The following is a 10,169-nucleotide window of genomic DNA, read 5'->3' on the forward strand; positions in this document are numbered from 1 at the left end:
GGATCATGACCTGAGCCGAAGGCAGATGCTTAACGACTGAGCCACCCAGGCACCCAGTAAAAAGATTTTTTAAAAAAATGTCCTAGATTCCCTATCTCTATCACCATGCAAAAATTTACAATCAGGGGGTGCCTGGGTGGCTCAGTCGTTAAGCGTCTGCCTTCAGCTCAGGTCATGATCCCAGAGTCCTGGGGTCGAGCCCCGCATCGGGCTCCCTGCTCAGCGGGAAGCCTGCTTCTCCCTCTCCCTCTCCCACTCCGCCTGCTTGTGCTCTCTCTCTCACTGTGTCTCTCTCTGTCAAATAAATAAATAAAATCTTAAAAAAAAAAAAAAATTTACAATCAGGAAGCTATGCAACCAGACCTCATTAAAGCTGCCTTCACTGTCACTATTTTAATATTGTACCCTTCAGGAAGCACCTGGCTGGCTCAGTCGGTAGAGCATGCAACTCTTGATCTCTGGGTGTTGAGTTTGAGCCCCACACTGGGTATAGAGATTACTTAAAAAAATAAATAAAATCTTAAAAAAAAAAATATTGTATCCTTCAGTTTTTATAAAGGATCCACAGGAGATCACCATTTCTATAACGTTTTAGTGCCTTTTCAAAACCACTGTAGAAGACATTGTTTATTAAGTTACTCAGTGTCTCTTAAATAAGGATCCACTTGATAAAGTCCTTCCAAGATTCAGTGCCAGGAAAGTTTCTTTTCAGAAGGATTTACATGCTGCTTCTCATCAGACAAAGTGTATGACCTCAGATGCTTCCCCTGACACTTGGAAGCTCAGGGTTAAGTTCAATGCTCAATTGCTGTAACTAACTCTGAGTTCTTGTTCACCCAGCTTTTCTTACTTTTAAAGGTTTCTGATCTTTCAAAATTGTACTGATTTCATGTGCACTTTAATATGGCAAGTCTCCACAAAGTCTTTCTGGAGGCAAAGTGGGTTAAAAATTCCATTTCACAAAGCACTTTGTAGATACTAAAACTTAAGATCTATGAAAACAACCTCAACTCGTGACTGTACTAAACTCACGTAACAACTCTAAAGCACAGGTTTATTCAATCATTCAGAGACTTCTGCTACTCAGATATTACACTATTAAGTCTTCTAAGAGCATTTGGCAGGAAAAATTGAGGGGTAAGGGCTAACAAATGTGGCAGAGATTTGGGCAACAGGAGAGAAACCAAGTTGTTTTCTTTTTCCAACGCAGATAACCAAGAACTGGCTGTCCTTAGGGAAGCTCCGGAATGGAAATACCACCACCCAAAAATGCTAACACCAACACAATGTAAACTCTTCAGACCCAGAGGGGTGAGGTAATATGCTCAAGGCTACATAGCTATCAAGTGGCAGAGCCACCACTAGATAAAGCTCTGCAGGCTCCTGAACTCCAGGACAGCATTTAAGGAGAACAAGTTCTAGAGCCATACTGCCCGAGTTCTTATTGTTCTTATTGTGGATTGACCAACGCACAGGAATCTATGCCCTTGGGCAAGTTACCCAAGCTTTCTGTACCTCCGTTTCTTCAGATGTAAATTGGAAATATTAGCCCTACCTCATAAGGCTCTTTAAAGAAACAAATGAACTGTGTATAACACAAAGAAAAGCATCTGGTGGTGGTAAAAACTCAAAATGTCAGTGTGATTGTTATTCCCATTACTATGTCTTCTACAATATCAACATTTAACCTCAGGCAATTCCATTATCCACATTCTCCAGGCAGAAACCAAAAACTTAATTTTCTACAAAGTATTCCCCTTTTGATTATCACTAACACTTTAGAAGTCCAACCTTTCATCTTTTTCCTTTCGAGACATCTTTCTGTTATCAGCTTCAGAAAGTTTTCGAGTCACTTCTTTGGAAACAGCATCCTCCCTCTTCTGTGCTACTCTGGGGGGGAAAAAAAAAAAAGAAAAAAGTTTCCGCATGCTCCACGAATGAATATCACACTATCTGAAACACTCTGTACTCATATTTTGTATTGGCAACTATATGATACTTTACATTTCAAGAAATAATCTTGACAGAAAATTCCAAGTTTATCATACTGTAATAGCCAAAAGAGAGTTCAAGAACTTCCAAGATGGAGTTTATTAGTTATAAGCTTTGACTTCTGCTTAAAAGGGGTAATTTTCCAAAGTTTAGGTATTTAATATGGAAATAAGTCAAATGCTTTTAGCACAACTTAGTTAAAAATCATTTTAACTCCATTTTGTTTTAGCCTAGTTGTTTCTATAAATAAATTTGATAAGGCACTGGCAAATGATATAGGATCTCAATTCCAATAAATAAAAGTAAACTAGACTTAAAAAACAAAAGGGGAGGGACACCTGGGTGGCTCAGTCAGTTAAGCGTCTGCCTTCGGCTCAGGTCATGATCCCAGGGTCCTGGGATCGAGTCCCGCATCGGGCTCCCTGCTCAGTGGGCAGCCTGCTTCTCCCTCTGCCGGCCGCTCTCCCTGCTTGCACATGTACATGGTTGCGCATGCAAGCGCGCACTCTCTGGCAAATAAAATCTTTATTTTAAAAAAGGGAATTGTTGGCAAGGATGCGGAGAAAGGGGAGCCCTCCTACACTGTTGGTGGGAGTGCAAGCTGGTGCAGCCACTCTGGAAAACAGTATGGAGGTTCCTCAAAAAGTTGAAAACAGAGCTATCCTACAACCCAGCAACTGCACTACTGGGTATTTACCCCAAAGATACAAATGTAGTGATCTGAAGGGGTACACGCACCCCGATGTTTATGGTAGCAATGTCCACAATAGCCAAACCATGGAAAGAGCCCAGATGTCCATCAACAGATGAACGGATAAAGATGTGGTGTGCCTATATATACACAATGGAATATTACACAGCCATCAAAAAAAAAAAAATGAAATCTTGCCATTTGCAATGACATAAATGGAACTAGACGGTATTATGCTAAACGAAATAAGTCAGAGAAAGACAAGTTTCATATGATCTCACTGATATGTGGAATTTAAGAAACAAAACAGAGAATCATACAGGAAGAGAGAAAAAAATAAAACAAGACGAAACCAGAGAGGGAGACAAACCATAAGATTCTTAATCACAGGAAACAAACTGAGGGTTGCTGGAGGGGAGGGAGGCAAGGGATGGGGTGGCTGGGTGAGGGACACTGGGGAGGGCATGTGATGTAATGAGCACTGGGTATAAGACTGATGAATCACAGGCCTGTACCTCTGAAACCAATAATACATTATATGTTAATTAATTAAATTTAAATGTTTTAAAAAATTACAAAACAGAATCATAAAAAATAAAAAAAATAAAAAGGGAATTAACAGCTGTAACATATTAAAGTAATACTTTAACTCCACTCAAAGAACAATTTTACTAAAAGTAAGTAATACCACAAGGTCAGGGATCAACCATACAACTTTTAACTAAATGAACCACTGTATGGAATCAGCCAGAAAAACTAAAAGTGTTATTCAAGATACCAGATCAGAATCTTCAGTGATCAGTCAAATTAAAAAAAAGTACATTCATCAGAAAATCTATAAGGTGAATTTTATCAGATGAGACTGCTAGTGAAAGAGAGTATGAAATTTAACCTACGACAAAATATAAAAAGCCTCCCAAAGTTCATGACATTTAAATTCAACATGGTGTATTTTTCATAATATAGGAGGAGAGACTGGTTAGCCATAATTATAGAAGAAAAATAACAGATATAAGCAAAATCTAGCAATTATCTACACAGTCCCACTATGAAAATGTTCAACACAATACTGAGATATATTAAAAGCAAGAAAATATGGAACGTGGAAATCTGTTCACTCTATGTTCAATTAATTAATCCCTCATTATTATGCTATATTTAGTTTTGGTCAGTGTACCAAGAAAAGGTGTGGAGAAATCAGGATAGATTCCTGAAAAGAAAGCCCAAGATCATTCAAGTCCATAGTTTTCAACCTTTCTTTAACCACAAGAGCTTCTGGGATACAAATTAAACACAAATTCCCAAAGATCCAACTTCGACTGATTCATTTTATTATGTAAAAGTTCTGTTCTTAAGGGCAGACTCTTATTTCTGAACCTCTCTAGCAGACCAGGCACTCAAAGGTTTCTTGAACTTAGCATAAGACCACTTTTTTCTAAGAAAGGCCAGCTGATAAGAAATGAATGTGGTTTACAGCAGAAACATTTCTGAGCTGAACAGAGGGAAGAAAATATACATATATACACCCACCCCCACAGCCCCTCAGAATGGTAGGACACAGGAATAAACTATTTTCAAAAGAGTTGGCTATCTCCAAGTATCTTTAAGACAAATAGTCAATCATCTGTTCACAGGACAAATCTTCCTGAATAGACCAAACCAGATTAACTAGTTAATTTCTCTTCTAGATCTAAAATTCTATCTTCACCTAACAGACCCATAACAACCTGTCAGGTTTATTACAACTCAACAACTCCTACCCTCATAGGGCTCTTAAGTAAGTCTCAGTGCTGAATGCTCTAAAACAAGACACAGGTTACTCCAGTGGCCCAGCACTCAGCCAAATGAGATAACCCACAAAATCAACTGTTTACCTATTATTTTTTTAACATATTTCAGAACCTTTCCAGAAAAAGAAAAATACCATCTATTTAATTTCTTTTTAAGATTGTATTTATTCATTTGAGAAAGAGAGAGAGAGAGAAACAGCATGAGAAGAGAGAGGGTCAGAGGGGAAGCAGGTTCCCCGCTGAGCCAGAAGCCCGTTGCTGGACTGATCCCAGGATTCCGGGACCATGACCTGAGCTGACGGCAGTTACTTAACAAAGTGAGCCATCCAGGCACCCTCATTTATTTAATTTCTTAAAGAAAAACATTTTTTAAAAGTCATGCAACCTTAAAAAAATTCCTACGGGTTCTCTCACCCCCAATGTCTCCAACGCTGCAAATAAACATTATGTGCCAGACACTATGCTTAACGTGTCACCCATATTATCTTATTTAATCCTCACCATCTATGAGGTACCATTAGTATCCCCACTTTACAGCTCAGAAATGTGACGTCTCAAAAGATGAAACGTGTGCCCAAAGCTATACATTTAAGCAAAGCAGAGCTTAGACTGGAATCCAGACTGTCAACACATAAGCCAACTTCCCTCTACTATGAACACCTACCCATACTCTGCATCTTCCTGGGTCTTTGAGCTTTAACACATCTTGTAAATCTGTAGAAGCTTCGATATGAGTGGCAGTATTTAATATTAAATCAAAACTATAATTAAAAAAAATTCCACTGAGAGAACCTATTAAATCAAGTCAGTAAGTAACTGAAATTTTACTCAACTAAATGTACCGTTAACTGTTGTGAGGGACAAAAGACATGGCAGTGGCCCTCAAGAAGCCTAGAGTAGAAATGAGAAGGCAAAAAACCGTAATTTTAATTCCAAAAAGGTTAATGAAAAATAATATGCAGAACAAGTCAAAAAACATCCAAGTCTCAAAGGGAGTGAGTTCCGAGGATATCACAAAGGATGGGTCGTACAAGGTGCCCACATCTGAAGGCTTCACTACCCACAGTTGGCCACACCTCACAAGAAAGCCAGCCCAGAACAGGAGAGTCCAAGACAGGCTGAAACCGGAATGGCAGTTGGTGAAGAGGGCTGCCAAGCAGAAAGACGATAAAGATGATCACTCTGCTGGTCTAGCAGAAAGGCAGTCACACAAACCTGAGCTCCTATGGGTCCAAGACAACAGCAGAGAAGATGCTGAGGCCACTTTCAGCCACTGAGGCCATTTCTGGTCTTTATATAATAAATCCCTGTTAACTAAGATCATCTCACCATGTTTCTTTTATTCTTTTAAAGATCTATGTATTTGAGAGAGAGAGAGAGAGAGCGCATGTGAGCGGGGGAAGGGACAGAGGGAGAGAATACCCAAATGGACTCCCACTGAATGTGGAGCCTGACACAGGCTCGCAGGATCCTGGTATCATGACGTGAGCCAAAACCAAAAGTTGGCCACTTAACCAACTGCACCACCCAGGTGCCCCTCATCTCAACATGTTTCTATTCCCTGTCACCACAAAGAGCCTAACATAGAAACAACAAACTTAGAAAGGATTTATATAATGTGTAACCTTAGAGGAAATACAATAATCTTTTACATTTTTACATACTTATAAGAAAAAATGTAATTAGCATTAAAAATGTCAGAGTTAGGGCGCCTGGGTGGCTCAGTTGGTTAAGCGACTGCCTTCGGCTCAGGTCATGATCCTGGAGTCCCTGGATCGAGTCCCACATCGGGCTCCCTGCTCGGCAGGGAGTCCGCTTCTCCCTCTGACCCTCCCCCCTCTCATGTGCTCTCTCTCTCATTCTCTCTCTCTCAGATAAATAAATAAAATCTTTAAAAAAAATAAAAATAAAAAAATAAAAATGTCAGAGTTAAAAAAAAAAAAAAGACCACTTATTTCATGTCCAAAAATAGTACATGGAGAACCAGAACTGTTCTTTCCAGGAAGAATTTCATTTGGCTTCAGCAATGTTAATTTACTTGGTGGTTTGTTTTTCTGATAAACCCCATGATTAAGGCTAGTGCTCAACTGTTCTAATTTCACCCTCAAAACCTACTTCTATAAGTGTCAGAAGCACTGTCTCTGCTTCACTTAGTTAATAATTCTTTATAGCATTAATATGCCTATATACATATACAGATCAAATTGATGCTTACTGAAAACAAGACACACAAATGGTCTTTTAAGACATCCTTCTATATAAAAGTGCAACATGTAATACATACTTTCCCTTGAGAAATATACTTACTTGTGTTTGAGAACAAATTTCACATTTTTGTATGCAAAGGCTACCAAGTAAGTGCTTACTAGGGTCATCACACTATAGAGAACAGCAGACTGAATAAGATCCATATGCCATATTCGCCAATATAACCCTGAATTAAGACAGAAGGGGGAGAGGAGGATACAAAAAGGAACAAAACATTACCACCCAGTTACAAAGGCATGCTCAATTAATTGTAGCTAAGCCTATAAAATACAGTCCAGGTTAGAAAATCTAACACAGTATAAGAGGATCTTCAGAAGTGATAAAGTTACAGTCTCAAACTTCCCCAGCTCAGAAAACTTGAAAAACAGAACCTTCCCATTACTAGTCCAGATGAGATTTCTGCTTCTTCTAAAATGAGAATAAACTCTGAATCCCGCTCCCCCCACCAAAAAAAATCAATTCAGACTTCAAGTTTCATTCATCAGGGTACTATTAAGCTAAGTACAGGCTGTTCCACAGCCACGTGCAGTCCCAAGCCATAGTTTACATGCTGACGTGGCTATCTGAAATCAACGGCCAGTGAGGTTTTAAAAGGCCAAAAGAAAATGAATCTCGACTTAACTGCCCAACAAACGTGCAGCAGTGTGAGGCAGGAGATTCAAATCCAGGAAACCTGAGCTATAACAACTTTGCTCAAGTCTGCAAAGTTCTTCCATCCAAATGAGAATCCTAGAATTGTCCTAATAGCATTAAAGAGTTTAAACAAGTGAGAGCGCCGGCTCTTGGCACTGTGCAACCTCTCTCATCAAATTAGGAAAACAATGTTCAGCAGTGTGAAGGGCTTCACCTAAAGCTACACTTCTAACTCAGTCCGAGGGTTAATGGGAATTTGACTCTGGCTTAATTCGTTAGTTTTTCCAAAATAAGGAAACGATAAAGTTTTACAGCTGGTAATGGCAAACAATTGTGGGTAAAAAAACAGACAGCAGATTACATATGCATGAGTGTTAGCACAGTTAGCACAAAATCTTAACCCGATTGTTTGCAGATTAGGGGCCGCCATCCCAGAACTAGGAAATCACAATCTCTCGGAGTGGGGCCACAAGTGAGTTTCCTGTGATGCCGCCCACCACTATCCCCGTTGAGCACACTGAGGCCCACAGAAGCTAGGTGCTATCCCCGTGCTCAGGACGAGTTGGGGACAGCCGCGGGCCGACGGCCCCAGCGCTAACTCCCGCCAGTCGGCCGGGCCCTGCCACGTCCCCGCCCAGCCCGGCCCGCCGGCGGCCTCCGCGGTCCGCCTGCTCCCGGCGCTCACAGATGGGGATGGCGGACACGATGAAGGCATTCCCGAAGAAGAGCGCGGAGGACTTGGCCGAGAGGTTGCGGCTGAAATCCTGCAGAAGCAAATCCTCCTCGGACTGCTGTTTGGAGCCGCCTTTGGGCGCCATGGTGGAACGGAGCCTCGAGCCTAGAAGGCCGGGCTAGGTAAACGCCGCTGGCACCACCCCCGCGGCCGCCGTACCCGCTAACGCCCCGTCAGCGCTACGCGCGGAGGCGGGACTCGGCGCGGCGCGGGAGCAAGCTTGCCCAGGATTGGCCCCCGCTATGTACGTTTCCCGGCGTGATTCGGCAAGCCGGCCAGACTTCCGGGTTCCTGGCCAGCCCCTTGGCTAGTGGGCTTCAGGAAGGCGGAGATTTGTAGTTTCGTGGATGCTGTTTTTTTTTTTTAATAAAGAAAACTTTATTGACATTCCACTTCACAGGTGCCATCACGCTTTCCAAGTCGTTGGAATTCCAAAATAGGAAGCTGTTCTGGCCTCGAGTCATTCAGTCGGTCATTCAACGAGAGAACGGTTAATACCCTCTGCGTGTACCCGGCACTGGGGCATTTGAGGAGGGAGTGAAGAAAAGTATAGCTAAACAAGCCCGTGTAAAGTCCTTTCTCCTTTACACATCCATTATCGCATTAAATATCCTCGAAATCCTTTGAGATGCACATCGTTGTCCCTATTTTGCAGATGAAGACCCTGAGGGCGAGAGCCCAGCCGAGCTAGTGTCCAGGGCGTTGACTGTTTTCAACAAAATAACAGTCTACCTTTTCAAGAAAACGAAGGCACTTTGGCTCTGGTCTAATTGATGAATACTTAACATGAGTCTAATACATTTACAAATCACAATTACTTTATTTCAACTCAATCTTTAGAGTAATGTGGACTCCATAGCCATGCTAAAAAAGCATAATACTAAGTAAAGAACATGTTGGCTAGACAGGCCTCCTCTGAAGCTCAGAAAATTGAATATGCCTGTTAAAACAACTAGATATAATTCTTAACTCATTGCATTATCACTTTTTCTTTAAAAAAAAAAAAAAAACTCAACCACTTCATTCATAGCAAAAACTTCTTTCATCTACATTATTGGCATCAGGCAAACTTCTCCAAACTTCAGCTTCCCTATCAACAGATTAGTAGAGCTTTCATCTTAATTTCATCCAAATTGCAATTGACTTCCAGTGTTTCCATTCTTATGGAGCTTCCTGTCTGCAGCTTTTCAGTCTATTCTCTATATAGGTACCATAGTGAGTGTTCCTAAAATAGGTCTTTCATATAAATGCCAGAAGTCTTTATCAATAACAGCAAAATAAGAAAAAATAGACTAGTGATTCTTTTCCAGAAACTTAAGTATTCATTTAAAAATATCTGCAATACGTCCTTTTAAAATGGTACAATGCTCTTCTATTCTGCAATGGTGGTGAGAGAGAAGAAACTCTTACTTTCTCTTCCAACATACTCCCCTCTCAGTTTTTTCTACGGTAGATCACACCATTTTTTACCCATTTGTTCAGACTACAGTGCTAGTTGTCAACACTAATGCCTTTCTTTCCCTCTCCATCTGTGACCAATTCATCAGCAAAACCTTTTGGATCTGTCTTTATACCTAGATTTCTTGTTTACTCTTTACAAACCAAGGATATAAAAAGATAAAATCAGAAAACTGTAAGATCAAAATCGAGATAGTTAAAAGTAAGAAACAATGATGAAAGAATTATACCTGAGAAAAGTATTTAAACAAAATAGCAAAGATAAAAGTTTGAAATGTTGAGTGTAGATTATAAAAACATTAAAATTGAAATGATCAAAGGAGGTAGCTTTGCAAACCAAGAATAAAAACTGAAGACAATAAAGATAGGGGCGCTTGGGTAGCTCAGTCTTTAAGTGTCTGCCTTCGGCTCAGGTCATGATCCCAGGGTCCTGGGATGGAGCCCTGCATGGAGCCCCTCATGGAGCTCCCTGCTCAGCGGGAAGCCTGCTTCTCCCTCCCACTCCCCCTGCTTGTGTTCCCTCTCTCGCTGTGTCTCTCTCTGTCAAATAAATAAAATCTTAAAAAAAAAAAAAAGACATTAAAGATAAACAGAAGAGAATCTA

General features: G+C 40.7%; 1 protein-coding gene across 2 annotated transcripts in view; it reads right to left on the minus strand.

Moving 5' to 3' along the window:
- Positions 1-8,275, minus strand: part of SSR3 (signal sequence receptor subunit 3) — a 29,352-nt gene extending 21,077 nt beyond the window's left edge. For both annotated transcript variants that reach the window (XM_081828402.1, XM_081828398.1), the window contains exons 1-3: positions 8,060-8,275; positions 6,781-6,907; positions 1,792-1,890 (exon numbers count right to left, since the gene is read on the minus strand). In XM_081828402.1, the coding sequence (XP_081684528.1) occupies positions 1,792-1,890; positions 6,781-6,907; positions 8,060-8,192 (359 nt within the window). In that variant the 5' untranslated portion in view covers positions 8,193-8,275. The remainder of the gene's footprint in view (positions 1-1,791; positions 1,891-6,780; positions 6,908-8,059) is intronic.
- Positions 8,276-10,169: the final 1,894 nt, after the last annotated feature.

Source organism: Leptonychotes weddellii, chromosome 1 (genome assembly GCF_054177405.1).
Source record: "Leptonychotes weddellii isolate Sample4059 chromosome 1, ASM5417740v2, whole genome shotgun sequence".
Taxonomy (NCBI): Eukaryota; Metazoa; Chordata; class Mammalia; order Carnivora; family Phocidae; genus Leptonychotes; species Leptonychotes weddellii.